The sequence below is a fragment of the Narcine bancroftii genome, chromosome 3, assembly GCF_036971445.1.
Source record: "Narcine bancroftii isolate sNarBan1 chromosome 3, sNarBan1.hap1, whole genome shotgun sequence".
Classification (NCBI taxonomy): domain Eukaryota; kingdom Metazoa; phylum Chordata; class Chondrichthyes; order Torpediniformes; family Narcinidae; genus Narcine; species Narcine bancroftii.
In genome coordinates this window covers 244555083-244578829 of record NC_091471.1, presented here as the reverse complement: position 1 = coordinate 244578829, position 23747 = coordinate 244555083, and the positions used below count along the sequence as shown (strand labels likewise).

The 23747-nt window shown below is 45.5% G+C and overlaps 1 protein-coding gene across 2 annotated transcripts in view; it reads right to left on the bottom strand.

Annotated features, from left to right (window-relative positions):
- The window catches only part of LOC138758440 (collagen alpha-1(XI) chain-like), a 337229-nt gene that overhangs the window by 90132 nt on the left and 223350 nt on the right, over nucleotides 1-23747 (bottom strand). For both annotated transcript variants that reach the window (XM_069927352.1, XM_069927353.1), the window contains 5 exons: nucleotides 22838-22945; nucleotides 21826-21915; nucleotides 17897-17950; nucleotides 17544-17651; nucleotides 12960-13067 (listed from right to left, as the gene is read on the bottom strand). In XM_069927352.1, coding sequence (XP_069783453.1) covers nucleotides 12960-13067; nucleotides 17544-17651; nucleotides 17897-17950; nucleotides 21826-21915; nucleotides 22838-22945 — 468 coding nt within the window. The remainder of the gene's footprint in view (nucleotides 1-12959; nucleotides 13068-17543; nucleotides 17652-17896; nucleotides 17951-21825; nucleotides 21916-22837; nucleotides 22946-23747) is intronic.

Genomic DNA, 23747 nt, shown 5'->3' with positions numbered 1-23747 from the left:
CTGGCGGATAGAATTGTCTACATTTAACTACAGCATTCTATACCATCCCAGGAGACTCAACGAGGCACTTGTGCCATCCTTAACCCCACGTCCCAGTTGCAGAGCTTGCACAATGAGCTGGGCCACCCAGGGGTCGCTAGACTGTTTCACTTCATTAAAACCCAAAACCTCCCATTTTCAGTACAGGAAGTGAGGTCAGTGAGCAAGAGCTGGCCCATCTGTGCGGAATGCAAATGGCAATTTTACCGGCCAGACAAAGCCACCCTGATAAAAGCTACCAAACCTTTTGAGCGCCTCAGCCTCGATTTTAAAGACCCGCTCCCGTCCAATAATAAAAATGTCTATTTCCTAAATGTAATAGATGAATATTCCTATTTCCCCTTCACAATCCCGTGTTCTGATGTATCTGCAGCCACTGTTATAAAATGCCTCCAACCCATCTTCAGCATATTTGGGTACCTGAACTACATACACACAGGCAGGGGTGCTGTATTCATGAGCGCAGAAGTACAGTAGTACCTGCACGAGAGAGAGATTGCTACCAGATGCACTACAAGTTACAATCCCAGGGGGAATGGGCAAGTCAAAAGAGAAAATGCCACTATCTGGAAAACGGTCCTCTTGACCTTAAAAGCAAAAGACCTGCCTGTTACTAGATGGCAAGAAGTGTTGCCAGAAGCCCAACACTCTATATGTTCTTTGTTGTGTACTGCCACTAACATGACCCCACATTTTCTTTCACAAGGAAAGCCACAACGGGCCCAGTGCTGCCTAAAAGGATGATGACACTGGGACCTGTTCTCCTCCGGAAGCACTACAGACCCCACAAAGCGGACCTGCTGGTGGATCAAGTGGAGTTGGGGCACTCGAACCCTCAGTACGTCTTCGTCACATTCCCAGATGGAAGAGAAGACTCGGTGGCCACCAGGGATCTCACGCCGGCCGGATGTGTGAACAACGCCGAGGAAACACAGATGTCTACGGATCAACAAGGAGCGCAGCAGCAGTCACTAGAACAGTCGTCCATCGAGTCACCCCAGAGGACTATACCACCCACCCCGGAAATCAGGACCCTGGGTACGCCCGCCCCACAAAATATCACCACCCTAGACTTGATGGCAGGACCCAATCCCATACAAGAGGATCCCCAGCCCACAAGGCCACATGGCCATCTAGTATTTCCCACTTCCACACCTCCACCAAGAAAGGCCGTAAGGCAGACCGCACTCCCCACCCTTATACCACTACGGAGGAGATCCAGAAGGCAACGGAAGCCATGAAAAATTTTGGACTCATGAACTTACAAACAAGGGAAGGAGGACCGGGGGGGGGGGGGTCGGGCGCAGGGGGGAATAACATTTTTTTTAAGTGGGGGTGAATGTGGTGATATGTAATTACACCACTAGGTCACCAGAGGTCATCCCGGTGACCTTGTAATATAAAGCAATCCGGAGCTACAGTCTAGCCTTCCAGGTTCATCTTGCAGAGAGACAAGACCTCTTAGTGTACATATTAGTTTATTAAAGCTGTCTGGCATCACCTACGGCTCCTAGAACGCTTCCACCAGCGTTGTCTCCGCTCCATCCTCAACATCCATTGGAGCGCTTTCATCCCTAACGTCGAAGTACTCGAGATGGCAGAGGTCGACAGCATCGAGTCCACGCTGCTGAAGATCCAGCTGCGCTGGATGGGTCACGTCTCCAGAATGGAGGACCATCGCCTTCCCAAGATCGTGTTATATGGCGAGCTCTCCACTGGCCACCGTGACAGAGGTTCACCAAAGAAAAGGTACAAGGACTGCCTAAAGAAATCTCTTGGTGCCTGCCACATTGACCACCGCCAGTGGGCTGATATCGCCTCAAACCGTGCATCTTGGCGCCTCACAGTTTGGCGGGCAGCAACCTCCTTTGAAGAAGACCGCAGAGCCCACCTCACTGACAAAAGGCAAAGGAGGAAAAACCCAACACCCAACCCCAACCAACCAATTTTCCCCTGCAGCCGCTGCAACCGTGTCTGCCTGTTCCGCATCGGACTTGTCAGCCACAAACGAGCCTGCAGCTGACGTGGACTTTTACCCCCTCCATAAATCTTCGTCCGCGAAGCCAAGCCAAAGAAAGAAAGCTGTCTTATACTCGCACGGTTGGTGTGGTTATTGTCAGTACACACATGTCCCGTAGGATTTGATACTGAAAAGATACTGACTTGTTATAATATGAAAAATGTCTGATTGTAGTTAATGCACTAAAAGTCTGGAGAAACTCAGCAGGTCCCGCAGCATTGATAGGAGGCAAAGATACATCACTGAGCCCTTCTTCAAGGTGAGATCGGATGCTTTAATAAAAAGGTGCGGGGAGAGAAGAAAATGCTGGGGGAGTTGGGTAGGAAGACAGGAGAGAAAAGGTGAGAATTGATTGAGAGGGATGGTGACTCTAAGAATGCAAAGTTAGAGGAAAGAGAGAGAGAGAGAGAGAGAGAGAGAGAGAGGGGGGGGAGGGGAGAGGAAGCATTAGGCCCTTTCACATAGGGGCAAAAGTCCAAATGTAAAGGTGGAGAACCTTTGCCAAAACACATAGCCACGTACCTCTGAATGTGTGGAGGCCGTCTCTGAGCTGAACAACCCCTCTCGGAGTGGGATAATCTCCGCAGTGCTGTGCTCCGCCAATCAATCTGAATGTACAGCTGCACTAAACAGCTGTTTCAGGGTGGGCTGATGATGTCGTTAGCCCGCGACTCATCTCCCCACTCGCCCCCCCCTCCCTCCAAGTCAGGCTCCCTGGAGCCGCATTCTGTGGCTCAAAATGTGGCAGAGCAATGGCCGCCTTCCCTACCCATAATTCCCCATGCAGCTGGAACTGTTCTGGGAACCACAGAGAGATTCCAGCTGCCTGAGGGACGATGGGTAGGGAAAGACAGCCGCATTTTTAATGATGGTGGCGCCACAGCGCCAATCGCCCCGCCTCTGTCGGATCCGGAGGGTGCTAGATATCAACAGGATGCTGGAGCACCCTTTTTGGGCGGCTGCCTGAAAGCTAAGTTCTTTCCATCCGCTCCTGCAGCTGGCCTACAGGTGGAGGCCTGACATGAAATGGCGTAAAGAGGGGGGAACGGCTAACAGAAACCAGGGAAGTCGACGTTAATTTAATCTGATTGGTAATATTCCTCCAGTTTGCAGGTGGTGACAGTGCACGAGGCCAGGGTTTCTTTTTTAAAAAATTCATTCCAGGGTGTGAGAGTTTGTTAGCAGTACTCCCCATGCTTTCTTCCCTTAAGTGATGATTAGAGGGTTGCCGGCAGTATTGTATTGAAAGGGGTGCCCTTTATTTAAAAGAAACATCAAGTGGCTGTTGAAGAATTAATAATAAATGTAAAAAGATATACGACAAGAGCAATAAAATATATCGGGGACACCCAACGATTCGGGTAGTATCAGAAGAGTTAACATTTCGTTTGGAAACTGGGGCATTTTCCCAGCCTGGGCACAAAGTTCGGAGGATCCTTTGGCCAATTTTCGTGGGGGAGGTAAAACATGTTGCGCAGTCACAGACAACACCAAATTTCCTTCCCACATGAGGACGTTCGTGAGCCAGAAGGGATGTTAAAAGAAGCCAACAGTTTTGCAGTCAACTACTGACACGAGCCTTTTATTGCCGACATTTAATTAGATTCCCAGCTGCAGATGGGTTTGAGTTCATCAATACTTTCACCCTCTGGGTTACTGCATTGTTCAAACTTAGTTGAACTCTTTCTATCAATCAACCATTCATTTAAAACTGTTAAATGTTGTTTATGGTTCCCGAAACTCATGAAAAATAAATGTTAATTCAGATTAATACAACCAGCACTATTGCCTGTCCGTGTGTAGCTCCGATATAAATGGAAGCATCCTTAAGTCTTGGTTCCTGGAGAGCGTCCCTTTATCGGTTCTCATTGTGATTACTTGTTAATGAAAATAAATAAAAAGCTGCAAGAAATAACTGAAATGAGAACAGAAAATACTAGAAATACTCAGCAAGTCAGGCAGAGTCTGCGGGACAATATTTTTCTGACATTTATTTGCTCTTATTGCATATCTTAACAGGCAGGGCACCAGAAATGAGGAGAACGTCCTGCCTCCTGTGGTGAGACGACCACCAGCCGACTGCAGGGGGGCGATCTCTGTACCTGCAGGAAGACCACCTAAGGGGCTGACTCCACCTGGCCGACTGTCAATCTACCAACCTAAATATAGGCCTGAGCTGGCCCCTCCTCACACGGGAACCACCAAATCATGAAATGATGTTCAGACTTTTACCTGAATAAAGCCTGTTGTAGTCTTTTGAGTTTTGTGCTTGCTCGCTGCTACCTCAGTGCACCACCCCACCCCCGCCCCCGACCCAGGTTGAGAAGGAGAAGAAAAGGAGATGACCCTACAGGACGGTGTCCATGATGGAGCTCAGCAGCTGAGAGACCCACACAGGCGGTGGGCAAACAGCAGTTGGGGAACCTGCACAGGTTGCTAGAGACTGGCTCAAGGGTGTCCTGAAGGGTCTTTAAACTGAAATGTTCGCTTAGTTTCTCTTCCCACAGATGCTTTTTGATTTGCTGAATCCTTCCGGAATTTTCAGTTATAATTTCTGATTTAGCATCATGGGATTTTACAGCACAAAGACAGACTCTTCGTCCTGACATATCCAGGCTTACCAGGTCTATTCAAGATAGATTCTTTTGCCTGCCTTTGCCCCACGTCTCTCAGACCCATTCCTCTCCACAACCCTGTCTAAATGTCTTTTAAATATTACTATTTATCACTTCCTTTGATAGCTTGTTCCACCATCCTCTGTGTAAAACAAAATGACGCCCATCAAATTTCCAACATCTCAGTCTTGGATTCTATTCTTCCGTATTAACAAAACCACTGGAAATGGTTACTGGGACATTCAACAGACGTTTTTTGTTTGTTAATGATCGTCAAAATTTTCCAAGAAGAGAATTTCTTGAATGGGGAGAGACAAAGCAAGGGTCAAGAATAAAGGGAATGGCCTTCATTTAGATGAATGCAGAAGAAATCTTGACATCAATCCAGATAAGACAGCCTGCCTGCCTGGGATGATAGAAACTCTTACCACCCAGAAGGAAACCTTTTGGGCCCAATTCATTTCAGTTTACCCCAAACAGAATAATCCCTGCAGCCTCTTGCTTTTCCCCCAAAGCTCAATGGATTACACTGGGAAACAAACACTTTTGGGTGTATTTTATGGATTCTGGGCTGGTGATCATGAAAATCGCCTTAAAATTTTCCTATCACGTACCATTTATTTTAGATATAACCTATTTTTTTCGTGATTTCCTGTCTATTTTAAATCTACGAGTATATTGCTCACAAGGCAAGCTGTTTTGATCAGTCCAACCCTGCCTTCAGTGCAGGTACTATGCAAATGTTATCTTAGGTTTGGGCACACTAAGTCAGGATAGATGCAGATGCTATAAAAGTAGCTCACACATGCAGATGCTGTGCATTACATTGGTTTAGATCGAACGCCTATTGATGCACATGTTCTTCAGGCAATAGCATAGAGAGTGGACTTAACAGTAGCATTTCTTGTCTTCAGGAAGATTCAATACAGTACAAATGTCTCGACAATGTTCAACAGCTGCGATACATTCTGTTACATTTGTGGCAAGTAGATGTTTAAGGCTCAAAGGCACAGTCTGAATGCACTATTAACTCTCATTTAGTTGTAAAATTGGTGACTACCACAAACACTGGGCTCCTCTGTTGTGCAACATGTGCAGCCAACTGGAGAGCTTATGTCAGCATCATTATGTGATCAAATGTGCTAAATTCAATAGAAGTACATTTAATGTTTCGAAAACTTCCTACGTGACATAGCAAATCTGAAATTATCTTTATGTTCAGCTTGAAGTTGTTTATCATAGTCCCAAATCTTTTTTTCAGAAAGAAAACCTTTGGAAAAGAATTTTCCAGTGTTATCTTCTTTCGCTTGCTTGTTCAATACCCTCTTGAAAGCCCATCCACTACCCGAAACACAGCCTCCCTGCCTTCACCATTAATATGTATCATCCACTCATCCAGGCTACATCAACAGCAACTCCGAAACCAGGAACAGGTTCTGCGCCATATATATCAGCATATAAGATTACGTGTTTTAGATACACCCAGAATTTCCACTTAAAATGTAGGTTTTGCCCTATATTTGCTGTATAAAACTGGAACTTACAATTGACCAGTGGAGTGATGCCGTCACAATATTTTAAAAGCAAATCACCCAGTAAAGGTTTAAATTTTATTAGCATATTTTTTAAAAAAACCCACCATCAGCTCCTGTAACAGGCTGCTTAAAGCCTGTGGCAGTAGGACTGGGTGGATGGACCCCACGGGGGAGCGCTGAGACTTCGCTGTTAGGGGTTAGATGTTGCACTACCACAAACACTGGTTTGGGAGTGAGATTTCTAAGATTCAAATACCGTCTTAAGCGCTGATATACAAGGTATATTTTTCCAATTTGGAGCTACAGACCCTTCTGGCCCACCAGCTTGACACTGCCCAAAATGCATCCATCTGACCAATTGACCTACTAACCCTTGCGTCTTTGGAAAGTGCGAGCACCCAGAGGAAAGCCATGCACGTCGTGGGAAGAGCATGCAAATTCCTTACAGGCAGTGCTGTAATAACCTTGAGCTAACCATGACAGATACTTGGGGTCATGATATTGTGGCAATTAGTGAGACCTGGCTACAGGAGGGGCAGGACTGGCAAATTAATATTCCAGGATACATTTGTTTTAGATGTGATAGATCAGGGGGTAAAAAAAAGGGGGAGGAGTTGCTCTCCTTGTTAAGGAGGACATTACTGCCGTGAGGTGGCAGGATGGTCTGGAGGGATCGTACAGTGAGGCTGTTTGGGTGGATTTGAGGGGTGAAGGAGGCATGAGGGTGCTAATAGGGGTGTATTACAGACTGCCAAATGGGCCAAGAGAATTAGAGGAACAAATTTGTAGGGAGATAATGTGTATGTGTGAGAATCATAAGGTAGTGATCATGGGAGATTTTAACTTCCATCACATTGATTGGGATACTCACACAGTTAGAGGGCTGGATGGGCTAGAGTTCGTTAAATGTGTTCAAGATTGTTTTCTAAATCAATTAGTATAAGAACCGACTCGGGACGGTGTTATACTGGATCTCCTGTTAGGGAACGAGCTAGGTCAGGTATGGGACATTAATGTTGGAGAACAACTTAACTCTGTTAGTTTTCGGTTAGGTTTAGGGAAGAGCAAAGAGGGGCCTAAAGTTGAGGTTCTGGATTGGAGAAGAGCAAATTTCGAAGGAATAAGAAGGGATTTGGGGAGTATTGAGTGGGACAGGATATTTTCAGGTAAAGATGTAAATGACAAATGGAGGATATTCAAAAAAGAAATTTTGAGGGTACAGAGCAGATATGTCCCAGTGAGGATCAAAGGAAAGGCTGGAAGTCATAGGGAGGCTTGGTTTTCGAAGAATATTGGAAATTTTGTTAGGAGAAAAAGGGAGGTGTACAAGAGGTATAAAGAGCAGGGAGCTGAGAATTTGAAGGAGGACTACAAGGAGTGTAGAAGCAATCTTAAGAAAGAAATTAGAAAGGCCAAAAAAAGGCACGAAGAGGCTTTGGCAGACAGAGTAAAAATAAATCCAAAGGGTTTCTATAGGTACATTAAAAGTAAAAGATTAGTGAGGGATAAAATTGGACCCCTTATAGATAGCGAGGGTAGGCTGAGTGAGAAGTCAGTTGAAATGGGGGAAATTTTGAATTATTTCTTTGCCTTGGTATTCACTAGGGAAAAAAATATTGAACCAGTTGAAGTAAAGAAAAATAGTGGGGAGGTCATGAAGCATATAAGGATAACCGAGGAGGTAGTAATGGCTGTGTTGAAAAAAATAAAGGTGGATAAATCTCTGGGACCGGACAAAATATTCCCAAGGACACTCAGGGAGGCTTGTGGACAGATAGTGGGGCCATTAACAGAGATATTTAGGATGTCACTGGCCACGGGGGTAGTGCCAAAGGATTAGAGGGTTGCGCATGTGGTTCCGCTGTTTAAGAAAGGGTCCAAATGTAAACCTGGGAATTATAGGCCTGTAAGTCTGACGTCTGTGGTGGGCAAGTTGATGGAAAGTGTTCTGAGGGATGGTATTTACAAATATTTGGAGGTCCAAGGATTGATAGACGGTAATCAACATGGTTTTCTCAGGGGTAGATCATGCTTGACAAATCTGATTGAGTTTTTCAAGGGGGTTACAAAAAAGGTTGATGAAGGGAAAGCTGTGGATGTTGTCTATTTAGACTTTAGTAAAGCTTTTGACAAAGTTCCCCACATGAGGTTAGGAAAAAAGGTGGAGGCATTAGGTATAAATAAGGAGGTAGTGAAATGGATTCAGAAATGGTTGGATGGGAGGTGTCAGAGAGTAGTGGTAGAAAATTGTTTGTCCAATTGGAGGCCGGTGACTAGTGGAGTTCCTCAGGGTCCACTATTGTTTGTTATATATATTAACGATCTGGAAGTAGGGGTGGAGAGTTGGGTAAGCAAGTTTGCAGATGATACAAAGATTGGTGGTGTTGTGGACAGTGAGGAAGATTACTGTAGATTAAAAGGTGATTTTGGAAGGCTGGAGGTGTGGGCTGAGAATTGGCTGATGGAATTTAATACAGATAAATGTGAGGTGTTACATTTTGGAAAGGCAAATCAAAATAGGTCATATGCATTAAATGGTAGGCTATTGAGATGTGCAGAGCAACAAAGGGATTTAGGAGTGATGGTGAATAGTACCCTCAAGGCTGATACTCAGGTAGATGGTGTGGTGAAGAAGGCATTTGGAATGTTGGCCTTCATAAATCGGAGTATTGAATTCAAGAGTAGGGAGGTTATGATGAAATTATACAAGGCATTGGTGAGGCCAAATATGGAGTACTGTGTACAGTTTTGGTCACCAAATTATAGGAAAGATATAAACAAAATAGAGAGAGTGCAGAGAAGGTTCACGAGAATGTTGACAGGATTTCAAGGTTTGAGTTACAGGGAAAGGTTGTGCAGACTAGGGCTTTTTTCTCTGGAGCGTAGAAGATTGAGAGGGGACTTGATAGGGGTGTTTAAGATTTTAAAAGGGACAGACAGAGTAAATGTGGATAGGCTTTTTCAATTAACAGTGGGGGAGATTCAAACTAGAGAGCATGATTTAAAGTTGAAGGGGGAGAATTATAAGGGGAAATTTCTTTATGGTAGGGATGTGGTAGGGATGTGGAATGAGCTTCTGGCAGACGTGGTCGAGGCGGGATCATTGGTTACATTTAAGGAAAGACTGGATCGTTACATGGAGAGGACTGGAGGGGTATGGACCGGGTGCTGGTCAGTGGGACTAGGAGGGTGGGGATTTGTTACGGCATGGACTAGTAAGGCCTAAGTGGTTATGTGACACCAGATTAAATTCAATCTTTTCTGGCTGCACGCAATCCATATCCCTCCTTTCCCTGTATCTATCTGGAGTGTAGTGTATGATTCCAGACGCTTCTTACAAACCACTGTCATACCTGCTTTCACCACTCTTGGAGCCCATTCCCGGCACCCATCACCCTGTGTAAAACAAACTTGCCCGGCACATCTACTTTAAGCTCCATTCCTTCCCCTTAAATGCAAGTCCTCTAATACTTACCCTTTCGATGCCTCTAACAATTTTATGTATGGGGGGGGGGGGCGCCCGGTTAGTCTAACAGTTAGTACAGCACTATTACAGCAAAGGGCAGACGAACCCTCTTGTGCGGTCAATGACCATCTAGCAAAGGAAAGGGCATCCCATACATCGAAGCTTGGTCTGGCCATTCACTGCAACAGAACAACCCCCCCCGACTACCTTGGACCTCACCGTCCTGCTGGATCCAGGAGGGGACGTCGAGAGGGCGGGTCTGGGCCTGGGCCTACTCACTTGAAATTCATTCACGCATTCTGAGGTGTGGGGTATCCTGATATCAAGCCCCACAAACTGACTGAAGGGAACCATCATCATCCCTTGGGATGGATGGCCAGAGTACAGCACCAGTGAACCCGAAACTGTCCGTCAGGAGTTTGCACATTCTTTCTGTGTCTGCATGGGTTTTCTCTGGGTGCATTCCATATTCTAAAACATACAGGCTTAGCAGGCTCATTAGTCGTGGGCTGGAAGGGTCTGTTACCGTGGTGTTTCTCAACATTAGTAGAAACATTAAAATTACAACTCCTGTCAGCCTCCGATGGATGGGGTTTAAATGCTGATCTTATCAGTATCCGTCATATTGCGTCAATGAATATAAATAAGGCAATCAAATTCCTTCTGTCCCTTGTAAGCATTATGTCAACACCAGAACAACTTGCAGGCAAGACAGTTACACAGTAATGAACACACCCTGGGCTGTTGGCCTGCAACACTGAATATTCTGTGCAGGTCAAACTGCCATTCAAGTTCAAGCACCTTGTGGATTGCAAGTACATTTTGGTTTCTTGGAAACCAGCCTTCTCCAATAAAACAAGGTCCCAGGCCAACTGTCGTCGTAACAACCAGATGATGTACAAGATCATTACTTGCCTCACAGTGTAAAAATGGATTTAATTCAATGGTATAATCTCCTCTCTTCGATCGACAAAAGTAAAATTGCTTTATTGCTGAATGCTGAAGAGGAGAATTAAATGCTCGAGAAACTGTGTGTGGATAGGGGAAATAAAGAAAGAGAAAGAAAGGCAGAAACAGATGAATAGAACTGAGAGAGAGGGGAGAGGGGGAGAGTGGGGTGAGAGGGAGATGAGAGGCGATGAGGGGGTTGATAGGGAGAGGAAGGAGGGAAGAGGGGGAGGTCGGAAAGAGGTAATACGTATGTATGTGTGTGTGTGGATGTGTGTGTGTGTGATTGTTAGTAAGTAAGGGGGTGACTGAGAAGGCATGTGGTGGTGTGGCATGTGCATGTGAGACTGTATGTGGCCTGTGCGTGTATGTGGTGGGCATGTGACAGTTTGGAGGGCATGTGACTATAAGAGATGTGCGAGAGATGTCATGAGGGCGATACATGTTCTGCTTTGTGGGAAAAGTCAACGGATGAGATAGAGTTTGCATCATGAGGAAATAATTTCAACACAGCAGGGTCCAACAACTGACAACAGTCATACATGAAGGTTATGAAGAGATCCCTTGCTCTTCAACAAATGCTCCATAACATCTTCAATTTCACCTGAGATGCCATAGCCTCAGATTAGCTTCAAAGGCCTCTCCCCCAATGGCGTGGCCTCTCCCCCCAATGGCGTGGCCCACTGTTGGACTGCACTGGGACTGTTGCCTGAGCTCAAATCTCTGCAAAATGATGATCGCAACCACTCCAATTCCCATTCAGCCAGACTCCCCAGTCTCTCATTTTCCCTCATCTCTCTGTCTCCCTCCCTTCTCCTGTCTGAGTTACCTTTCCCAGCCCTCTCCCTGATCACTTCTCAGCTCCTTTCACTTCTTCCCACCTGAGGAGGAGCTCAGGCCCAGAACGTTGACAGCCTTTGGCTTCCCATGGATGCTGCATGACCTGCTGAGTTCTCCTGCCAACAACACCAGGGTCCGTTGAAGTGGGGAAGTGAACTTAGCCACGGAAACAGAGTTTTAAATCATCGATAGCTCTTTAAGAAGTTTCACCTCTTAATGAAGAATAACAATGATTTGGTGGATAATATATTGACATTCATGCTGAGTTCACCAGTATATGGTGCTAGGAAGGATATTGAGTGTTGCCCTGAGTTCAGACTTATTGTCAGAAGACATACATAACATCACATACAACCGAGATTCTTTTTACTGTGGGCGAGGTAGAATTACCACTTACCGCTATAATTTTATTTTGCTCTACCAATTAGTCGTAATTTTTGCACTCCTGTAGCAAAAAGGAATCTCAGGGTTGTATGTGATGTCACGTAGGTACTCTGACAAAAAACCGGAAATCTGAAGGAAAGGATGATGAAGCTGAAAGGGTCTGTTCCATATTAATTTAAGTTTTAAATTCAATCCGGTAAACAGGCCCTCTCGAATTTGTACTGCCCAATTTCACCCAATTGACCTAAAAGCTCTGGTACGTTTTGAAAGGTGGGTGGAAACCGGAGCGCCCAGGGGGGAGGGGGGGGGAAACCCATGCAGACATGGGGTAGAGCATACAAACTCCTTACAGAGAGCGTGGGATTCGAACCCCATTCCCAATTGCTGGCGCTGTAATAGCATTGCGCTAAACACTAAGCGAACCATGACGTCCCATAATGTAAATAATTCCAATGTAAACGATGAAATATTTGGCTTTAGTGCTCAATTAGTCAGACAGAATAGGCCTAACTCAACCTGGCCAACAAGATTGGCCTTCTGGGCTAGTCCCATTTGCTCATAGTTTTCTAATCCCTTCCAACCCATACATCCATCCAAATGTATTTTATTTGCTGTAGTTATTACCTGTTTTTATAGCTTCCTCTGCTTGCTATTTTTTTATTTAGACATACATCACGGTAACAGGCCATTTCAGAGTCCTTCCTGCCCAATTTACCAATTAACATATACCCCGGTATGTTTTTGAAGGGTAGGAGGCAACTGGATCCCCCAGAAATAACCCAAAGAGATACGGGGAGAACGAACAAACTCCTTCTAGACAGCGTGGGATTCGAATACCGGTCCGGTCTAGATCGCTGGCACTGTAAAGGCGCTGTGTGAACCGCACCGCCCTTCTGAGCTGCTGAGTAAGAAGGTGCTGAAATATCACTGAGAATCAAAGGAAGAGACATATTGCCGGAGGTCTCGGCATCCCACCTGGGGTCCTGCTCCGGAGACCTCCCTCAGTGGTGTCAGACTTCCGAGAAGGCACAAGGCAAAGGAAGAACAGAAGGGTGGGAAGGCCACACCATGGTCATGGGGCAAACACACGGCACAGCGAGGATCAGGCCTACCTTATCCCCATCGTCTCCTGGAAGTCCTGAGGGGCCATTGGGACCTGGCAAACCCGAGGAACCCTGCGTCCCGTCCTGACCTGCAGGCCCCAAAAGGCCTTTGTCACCCTGGAAGAGAGAAGACAAGAAGTGAATTGAACCGTTCTCCCCTCATGCCACGCTGAACTTGCACTCTGTTCTACAGTAGTATATCTGTTCGAATAGGGGTACTAATCATGGTGACATAGAGGAGATCAGTGCAGGCCAGTGCTAATGGGAAGGGAATGCAGCTAAACAGATGAGAGCTAGCAAGGAGAGGCCATCAAACTTGCCCAGTTGAATGGCCCACCTTATTAACCATTGGGTGTCAGGATTTATGAACAGAGAACAGGCCCTTTGGCCCACAATGTTGTGCTGGCCCATATGCACCTACCAAAAATAAAATCTAAATCTACCCTATCACAAACCCTTGACTTTTCTTTCATCCATGTTCCTGTCTAAGAGACTCTTAAATGCCCCGATTGTTTGAGCCTACACTACCACCCATGACAAGGCATTCCAGGCACCCACTACTCTCTATGTAAAAAAAACTTACTCCTAATGTCTCCTCTAAACTTCTCTCCCTTCACTTTGTACAGAAGTCCTCTGGTATTTGCTGGGGAAAACATGCTGTGTTCCTTATCTAGGCCAAAGGCAGAGGAGGCCAGTCAGCTCATCGTGTCTGCCCCGACGTTTAATCATGAGGTGATCCGTTCTCCCACTCAGCCCCAGTGCCCGGCCTTCTCCCCATAACCTTTGATGCCCTGGAACCTATCAATCTCTGCCTGAAATGCACCCAAAGACCTGACCTCCACAACCACCTGCGGTAACAAATTCCACAGATTCACCACCCTCTGGCTGAAGAAATTCCTCCCTATCAGTGGACACCTTTCATTTCTGACATTAAGCCCTCTTGTCCTAGACTCTCCCACCATTGGGGGGGGGGGGGGTGGGGTGAGGGGGAAAATCTTTCTACATCTACTCTGTCCACACCTTTCAACATTCAAAATGTTTCAATGAGATCCTAAATTCCAATGAGCTCCAGGCCAAGAGATGTCAAACGCTCCTCTTGTGATCAACCTTTTATTCCTAGAATCATCCTTGTGAACTCTCTCCAACATTACCACAACTTTTCTTAAATGAAGAGGCCAAAACTCCTCACAAAAGTCAAAATGAGGTCTCACCAGTGCCTTATAAAGCCTGAATATCATATCTTATATTCTATTCCTCTTGAAATGAATGTATTTGCCTTCTTCACTACTGCCTCTCATAATCTTTTAGACCTCTATTAAGTCACCTCTCATCTTTCTTTGCTCCAAAGAGAAAAGCTTTAGAGTTACCGACCTTGTCTCATGACATATTTTCCAATCCAGGCAACATCCTGGTAAATATCCCATCATTGATCAGCATGGGCTACAGTAGAGATGGACCATTATCCACTGGAAGTCCTTCCTTCAGAGTTGGTGCAACTGACTGGACTTTCATTTATTTATCATGATTGAGAAGGTTGGCTAAGTTGATTCAAGAATGAGGGGTTAGTTCTCCAAGGATAAATTCAACAGCCTGAGTCTATGCACATCGGAGCTCAGAAGGAAGAAAGGAGATTTGATGGAAACATGTAGAATTATGAAAGGAACAAACAAGATGGATGCAGAGAGGTTATTTCCACTGGTAGGTGGGATTAGGACTTCAGGACATGTCCTTATGATTTGGGAAGAGTAGGTTTTGGACTGAGATGAGGAACTGCTTCGCCCAGAGAGTAATGAAGATTGGCTCATTAAATGCATTTAAGATATAGTTGTATTTTTGAATAATAATGGAATTAAGGGCTATGGGGAATAGGTTGGGAGGTGGTGATCTATTGAACAGGCTCGATACATCTGATGGCCAACTCCTGCTCTTATGAAATCACGCTCATTTGCTTTCGAAAATTGCAGCAGTCGGATCATGCGTGTCTGGCCGAGAGATGAATAGGGCTTCAGTCAGAAGAGGTTATTGATTATTAGCTTGGAGTTCGGGACCTAAGTCCCAGACTTGGGGGACTTTGATCCATAAGTTCATTGTCGAGAGCATGGCTGTTGAAACACAGCATACCTGCGTGTGCGAGTTGTGATTTAATAGAGGTGTAGAAGATTACGAGGGGCTTTGATAGAATGAGCATCCATGTACCCAGGACAAGAAGAGCAAATACCAGAGGACATCGGTTTAAGATAAGTGGAGGAAAGTTTAGGGGAGATGTCAGAGCTAAGGTTTTTTTTAAACATAGATAGTTGTTGGAGTCTGGAATACACTCTTGGGGGTGGTGATGGAGCCTGGTACAATAAAGACTTTCAAAAGACTCTTAGACAGGCACAGAGATGTAAGAAAAATAAAGGGTTATGGGCATGAGGGAAGGAAGGATTACAAACAGCGGCAGATTCAAACCCGCTACGATAGCATGCCGCTAACTGTTTCGCTAACCACTCTGGCCAGATCCCACCACCTTCCTTGACAGGGGAAAAGTGGAGAGGAGGGGGTGCAGTTGAGGATAAGCATGTGACCTGGGGAGGAGCAGACACCTGTGCCTCATCCGAGGCGTTTCCTGCATTCAGGCCAAACCTAACCACCTGCCTGGGCCTGGTTACTCCTTTTGTTATTCCTGTAGCTTAAGAAAGGGACATCCACTGAATTGCATGATGGGATGGGGGTGGGGAAAGGAAAACCACCTCATGAAGTGGAGAAGGCAAGTGGGCCTCCACAGAAACAGTGGCCTTTTGTCTCCAAGTTTCAGGATTGGTGTAAATCAGTGGTTCCCAACCTTTTCTTATTCCACTCGCATACCACCTTGAGTAACCCCTACTCACACAGGTGGTATGTGAGTGGAAAATAATAAAGGCTGAGAACCACTGTACACTAGACAATTGGCTGGAGGGTCTACTTCTCCGTGAATTGTCACCGTGTGGTGGTGGAGGGGCCTGTGTTGTCCGGAGATCCTGAGGGTGATACCGCTCCTGCTAGGGCCACCCATGGCGGTAAGGTCGAGGGTGACAAAGAACAATCCAACCAAGTCCTCCACGGTGGAGCAGGCGGACAAAGCGACTCTGAACGCAACGGCAGTGAAGGCCACAACAAATCCATCAGCTCCAATTGTTGTGGTTTCCAGGCCATTGGGACTAGTTGGTTGATTTACGAAGCGCCGTGTACTCCTCAGAGTGCAACCTCAAACAAATACACGCATGGGTGTCAGCGGAACGAAGGCCACCATCCTCGACTATGAGGGACGGCCGTGACTTGTGTGATGTACAATGTCCGGACATTGCCGTTTGCAGGAGATTCCTGATGATGAATTAACTCACCATGTTACTAGGGTAACCACACAGGTAGTTTAGGAGTTCAAAATGAATATCCTTTTTCTCTTTCTAAAATATTTTAATTGATATTTATTCAGTAAAACATTTGAACAATACAATTAAGATTTGTGCAACTGAACTAGTAAAAAAGTTACAATAATGATCTTATGTTGAAATTCAGAAGTACAATTGCACAAACAATGATACAATAAAATCTAACAAAAAAAGATAAATTCTAATTCCCTTCCCCTCAACGTTGAAGGTTGATATCTAAAATAAAATTCAAGTGGCATAATCTTGGAGAGAGACACCATTCCACCAAATTTCCAAATCAACACTAACTCTCGTTATGATAGTCTTCTTCCTTCTGGCGATCCATCCCGTAGGATGAAGATGGTTCCTCTCAGTCTGTTTGTGGGCTTTGATATGTGCGTCCTGGAGTAGCTGTACAGGCCAATCGTTAACAGGCCCTGCTTGCCACGTACCTGGCAGGTGAGGCCTGGAGGGGCAGCAGGGGCAGAAGTTCTGTTGTGACACTTCCTCTTTTGCCTCTTTGAGCTTGTTCTCAGCGGTGTCCACACCTTTTCTGCTGGCATCCCTCCACTGCGAGCGATCTTGAGCCAGATCCTCCCATGTTGATGGGGCAATGTCAGCTTTCTTAAGGCTCCTGCGTAGAATATCCTTGTACCATAGTTGCTGGGCTTCTCATTTTCGGGTACCACTGGACAAGATGTCCTTGGCCAGTTTTCCGTCAGGCATTCTGACAATATGTCCTGCCCAGGTTGAAACTGCTGGGCATTCCGGGTTGAGAAAGGACTTGAATATTGGAGACTTTGTCTCACCAGGTGATCTTCATCAGAGAACGTAGGTGATGCTGCTGCAGTTGGTCAAGGAAGTGTCTCTGACATGGGCACCACGACTTGCATCCATATAGCAAGGCTGATATGACAACGGCCCTGTACACCTTGCACTTGGTGGCCAACCTGATGTTCTGTGACCAAACCTGATCTTTCAGCTGAACAAAGGTAAAACAGACCTATGATAGTAGCCTATAAACAAGCCCCATATCGTTTGAAATTTAATATTTGAATCAATAACAGCATATCTAATTTATTCCTAGTTTAAACAAGACATAATGGATATTCTAAAAGAGTTTCATATTTTGAATTATTTTTTTCTCTCTCTGTTCCACTGACCCAGTTTGGACTGAAGTTAAGAAGCATAATGCCGGACTTACCGGGGCTCCCTTATCTCCAGCTGGACCTGGGGGTCCTGGACTGCCTGGTCGCCCAGGAAGACCAATGGCACCCACTGGGCCATTCGGCCCACGTTCACCTGTGGGCCCCTGCGGAGAAACAGTGCGCAGTGAGACTTGGCATTGATTGCAAAGCGGCGCCGGGTACCCTCGTTATGGAATGACACTCTCCCTAAAACCCAACCCTCCCTCCAACTGGCAAAAGCACGCGGAAACGCCGAACCCAGCTGCGCTGGGAGTTCAGTCAAAGTGCCGAGTCACCAGGGAGAATCTTTCCCGAGAAGGGAAGAGTGGCGTCACATTAGGGCTGGCTTGAAACCATGTCCCTCACTCACCGTTGGACCGATTGGACCAGGTGATCCTTCGCTTCCTTTCAGCCCTGGCAGACCCTGCAGAGAAAAGAAGGAAAAGTGACCGTAGTGAAGAAAATAGATCAAGGATGCCCTTATTTCAATTTCTGAAGATTATTGGAATTCCATTTTTAATTTGATTAATACATCTTCTCTATGTGCCCGTCACTCACTACTGTAGTTTAAATTTGTGCATAGAGCTTATATGTCAAAAGTTAACTTAGTTCATATTTACCCTAATATACCCTCTTTGAACAGAGACAAGAATGAGAATGGTTCATTGATTCATATGTCCTAGTGTTTTCCGACCAGAGTCAAATGGGAAGAATTTTTCTGTACTTTATCAATTATTATTAATACATGCTTAACACCAGATCCCTTAATAGCCTTATTTAGGATGGTGGAACAGAAGATGGTGAAATTTTCTTTATTTCAACATCATGTATCAGTCTTTTGCTTCTTGTATCGCAAGATGAATAACTTGGATTAGATGGAAAGATGCTGTCCCACCCTCTCATAACCAATGGTTACGTCTAACTTTGGAGAAAATAAGATATTCAACATGTATTATAAATTAATTTTTTTCTAATCTGTGAGACTCCTTTTTGAATTACTTTCATAATCTTTAATGGGAATGATAATTATGTTATTTGAGATTCTCATGGATTTGCCTTTCTTATTTTGACTAATAGTGTACTTTTTCTTTATGTTGCCCTACAACTTTGGAATGGTTTAGGGTTTGGATTATATAATCATAGTTTTAATTTTGTTTTCTCTTTTTTCATTTTTTTTCACTATGTCCTTGAATAAATAATGTCGTATAAGGTTTAAAAAAATCTGTTAATGAGTTTTCTTACTTTGTTACATCTGTATCAGTGTTATGCATCAATCTTTTTTCTCTATGTATGTATTATTACATAAAAATATTGAACAAGGAAAGGAAACAGACCAGCTATTCTCAACACTTTCTTTGGCTATGCCCCCCCTCCCCCCACCTTAGGACTTTGCTCAAAGTTTAGGGGACCCTTCCCTGTGAACCAGTCAAGTTTACTACATACTACTTACTACATAAGAAGGAGGTGTAATACCTTCACCCACACCACCTCCCTCACCACAGTTCGAGGTCCCAAACTTCACCTGTACCTCCAGAGAACTCATTTAATGCATCCGGTGCACCCTCTGTGGCCTTCTCTACATCGGAGAGATCGGTCACAGATTAAGGGATCACTTTGCCCAGCACCTCCTCTCCGTTCGCCACAAAAGCGACCTCCCCGTAGCCAACCATTTCAATTCTGAGTCACACTTTCAAGCTCACGTGTCTGTCTATGCTCTTTCACATTACCCCACCCTGACCACCCGCAGATTGGGGGAACAACATCTCATTTTTTGTCTGGGCACTCTCCAACCCCAGGGCATAAACATTGAGTTCACTGCATTCCACTAATCAGCTTGCCCACCACCCCCCCCCCCCCCCACCTTTAGCTTGTTATTCCAGTTCCTACTTCCTTTCTCTGCCACTTAACCTAGACTCCTCCCCCCCACCTATCATCTCTCACCCTCACCACCCCCCTTCCCCCTTTTGTTCGGACATGTCTCACGTTTCCTCCACACCTCGATGAAGGGCTCCAGCCCGAAACCTTGGTGAGGTATCTTCACCTTTGCTACATAAAGGCATTGTTTGACCTGCTGAGTTTCTCCAGCATTTGCGTGTTTTTTCATATATTTATCATTTGGTTGGCTTGAACTCTAGCATAGATTATAATATAGTATATAGCCTGGAAACAAAACTTAAATGTCATTTTTAAAATAGTTTTAACATAAATTAATATATTATTGAGGCCCCTGCGGATTGTGAGGCCCCAGGCTGCAGCCTGTTTAGCATCTGCCTAAATCCAGCACTGCCTAGAGTCTTAACTGATACTGAACTCCAATACCCACCCCTCTTTATACAGATTTTTGTCATCCTGATTCTTTGCTTTTTTGATTTACGTTGACAATTCTTGATTTCATTCATCTTCACATTAGATATGAAAATTAGTTTTGTACCAGACAATCGGAGGAAGCTGATATCGCCGATCTCAAGGGGATGAAGGAGGAATATATCCATATTGTAAGGAGTTGGAAGATGACATAAATGCAGCTAAAGAAGAGTTGGCGTATCTGAGGAAGAATCACGAGGAGGTAGGTCTGCTGCTCCGCTGTCTCTTTCTGCAGGGACGGACGTGCGGGCAAGATTCTGAAACTTCCATTCGATGCAAGTTAGCGTAGTGGACAATTACAGTGGCCTGGGTTCGGATCCGGCGCTGACTGTAAGGAGTTGGCGCATTCTCCCTGTGCCTGCATGGGTTTCTTACGGGTGCTCCCACCTTTCAAAACATTGAGGTGGGGGGGGGGGTTTGTAGGTTAATTGGGGTATTTGGGTGGGAGGGCAGTAAGGGCCTATTGTCTGTCCAAAAGAAAATATTAAGAAGCTGGGAAGGAGAGTGGAGGGATGAGGAAAAAGGCCTGGTGTGGTTTCCTGTACATCAGGGAGAATGGACACAGATTAAGAGTGGGGGAGGCAAAATCGCTCCACTGAGCATCTTTGCCCCGTCCGCCATGACACCCAGTCTACCTCCAAACTCCCCGATATACAGGAGGCCTTCCGCCTAAGTGCATCTTCTTCATCCCTCACCTTCCTATCACTTAGAACCATAGAACACTACAGCAAAGAAAACTGGCCATTTGGCCCTTCTAGACTGTGCCGAAACATCATTCCGCTAGTCCCACTGACATGCTCCCATTCCATAACCCTCCAGACCTCTCCTATCCATGTAGCTATCCAATTTATTCTTAAAACTTAAGAGTGAGCCCACATTTACCATGTCAGATGGCAGCTCCTTCCAAACTCCCAGCACTCTCTGAGTGAAGATGTTCCCCCTAAACCTTTCACCTTTCACTCTAAAGCCATGTCCTCTTATATTTATCTCTCCTAATCTAAGCGAAAGAGCCTACTCACATTTACTCTGTCTATACCACTCAGGATTTTGTAAACGTCCATCAAATGTCCCCTCATTCTTCTTCGCTCCAAGGAATAAAGTCCTAACCTGTTTAATCTTTCCCTGCAGCTCAACTCCTGAAGATCTGGCAACATCCTAGTAAATCTTCTCTCCGCTCTTTCAATCTTACTGATATCCTTTCTATAATTTGGTGACCAGAACTGCAAACAATATTCCAAATTTGGCCTCACCAATGTCTTAGCTTCCTAGCTTCTAACTTTTACATCCCATTTCTTTGCCCTCCCACCTGTACTCACCTATCATCCACCAACCCCTGCTCTTCCCCAGGCTTCTGGGGATTCTTGATGAATGGTGTCAGCCCAATATGGCGACTGTCTCCTGCCTTCCACAGATGCTGCTGTGCATTACATTAAAATGAATGTTGATGCGCATATTCTTCAGGCAATGGCATAGTGAATGTACTTAACAACAGCACTTATTGCTTTCAGGAAGATTCAATACTGTGGTGCAGTCAGTGACAAACATGGTGAAAGGTTTCACCAAGACATTGTGGCCATGGAAAAGAGGCATCAGATCATTTGGAATTCATCAGTGCTGGTGAACTATTGGTGGACAAGGACATGAGAGACATTAGATGCTGAGTACTAACGAAAATCAGCGGCAAAACATTTTTAGGTCAGTTAAACTAACGCAATGTGTCAGAATCATTATGTGATTAAACATGCTAAATTCAGCAAATCTAAAATTATCATCGATTTCAGCTTGAAGTAGTCTTTCATAATCCCCATTTTTTTCCCCCCCAGAAGCAAACTTTTGAAAAAAAATGTTGTCCGGGATTATCAATCCAGCTACTCAAACAGCGTGTTCTGAGCATGGATGACGAGGCATCGACCGTTCCTGAGCAGAGCTACTCACCAGTTCTCCCGGTTGTCCCCTGGTTCCTTCAAACCCTCGTAATCCTGCTGGCCCAGGCTTCCCAGGAGAGCCGATGGGGCCTGGATCTCCCTGCAGGGAGAACAAAGGGTGTTATACCTCCTAGAGAAAAGTTCAGGATTTAATTCATTTCCCTGTTATGCCCAGGATGCAAGATGGGGGGAGGCTATTTGAACAATCCATACCATAATGAAGGGCTCAAGCCCGAAATTTTGGTTATGTATCTTTATCTTTGCTACATAAAGGACACTGTTTGACCTGCTGAGTTTCTCCAGCGTTGTGTTTTTACTTCGATCACGGTGTCTGCAGATTTTCATGTTTTACTCAAACAATGGCTGGGAAAATCAGAGGGATTTTTCGTTCTTGGTTCTCCCTGGATTTTAACGTGCCTGGGAATTGCATGGTTTACAGAATTGGCAAGGGTTTGGGGGGTGGAGGGGGGGAAGCTGGAGAGAGAGAGAAGGGATTTGGTGATTAGCCTGTGACCTGGGGATGCCCCTTCTGAGTGATTCAGGCGAAGCCTGGCTGGTAGTCCAGGTGTAATGTCACTTCCTTTGAAACTGGTGTGGCTTCATAAAGGTGCATCCCCCGCTGGAATCAATGATGGGGAGTGTGGGGTGGGATGGGGGGGAAAAGAAAGAGTTCCTTGACACACGAGAAGGCAGGAGGGGAGAGGCCTTTGGCTCAAAGCCCTTGCAGAAATTGTGGCCTTTGTTTCCACAGCATTCCTGCATCAGCTATTAAGCTCTACAGGTAGGTTGTGACGAGAGTGTTCGTGTTGGTTCTCCCAGCTAAACCAATAGATCAAAAGATCTAAAGTTCAAGGATGCAGTGAGTGAGGTGGAAATTGAAAGTGGGAGGGTGAGGTCAGAAGGAAAGTATGTGGACCACCGTAGGTGACCAAATTAACAAAATGTTCTTCAAGAGGGAGGCCCAGAGGGGAACGAGAGGATGGGCAGGGGATCCCAGATGCCCGCCAACATTGTAAACGTACCTTCACTCCTTCCTTGCCAGCCGTACCTGGAATTCCTTGTTCTCCGGGGGAGCCTGGAGGTCCAGGGTGGCCCCTCTCGCCAACTGGCCCGGTTTCACCAGCTGAGCCCTGGTGGACAAGCCATGGGGTAAGTCACTTCCTCCAGTCCCTCTTCCCCAGATCCTTTATCCGTACAACAGCAGGAAACACCCAGAAGAGAATGTGAATCCCAAGGAACAAAAGGTCCTGGTAAAAGGGCAGTATGGTCACCATAGCAGTTAGCGCAATGCTATCACAATGCCAGGGTCCTTGGGTTTGAATCCAGTGGTGTCTGTAAGGAGTTTGCACATTCTCCCCACGTCTGCGTTAGTTTCCTCTGGGTGCTCCAGTTTCCTCCTACTTTTCAAAATGCATTGGTCATTTGGGTGTAATTGGCTGGCATGGGCTCGTAGGCCAGAAGGGCCTGTTACTCTGCAGGGCATCTAAATTTACAATTTAAATGGGATTAGATGGATAAAGACATAGCCTTGTATAGGCCCTTTAGCCCACCATGTCCATACTAACCAGTGTCCATATAATTTTTTAACAAATTTTATTTACCGTGTGCTGCCCAGTTACCCCCAAATTTACCTGCAAGCCTGAACATTTTGTAGGGTGGGAGGAAACTGGAGCACCTGGAGGAAACAACGCAGACACATGGAGTACTTCTTACAGCCAGCATGGGATCGAACTCCAGGTCACTGTCGCCGTAATAGTGTAGCGCTAATTGTGCCAATTTACACATCCCTGTTTTTTCTATAATGGGACCTTGTTGTTCTAAGCCCTGCCTGTGAAAGCGCTGTTATAAATGCCTTTTAAATGGTGTCTGATACTTAATGATCCACGTGGACGTACCAGGTCAATGTGCCTGCTTCTGAGCCATTTGGCCCTA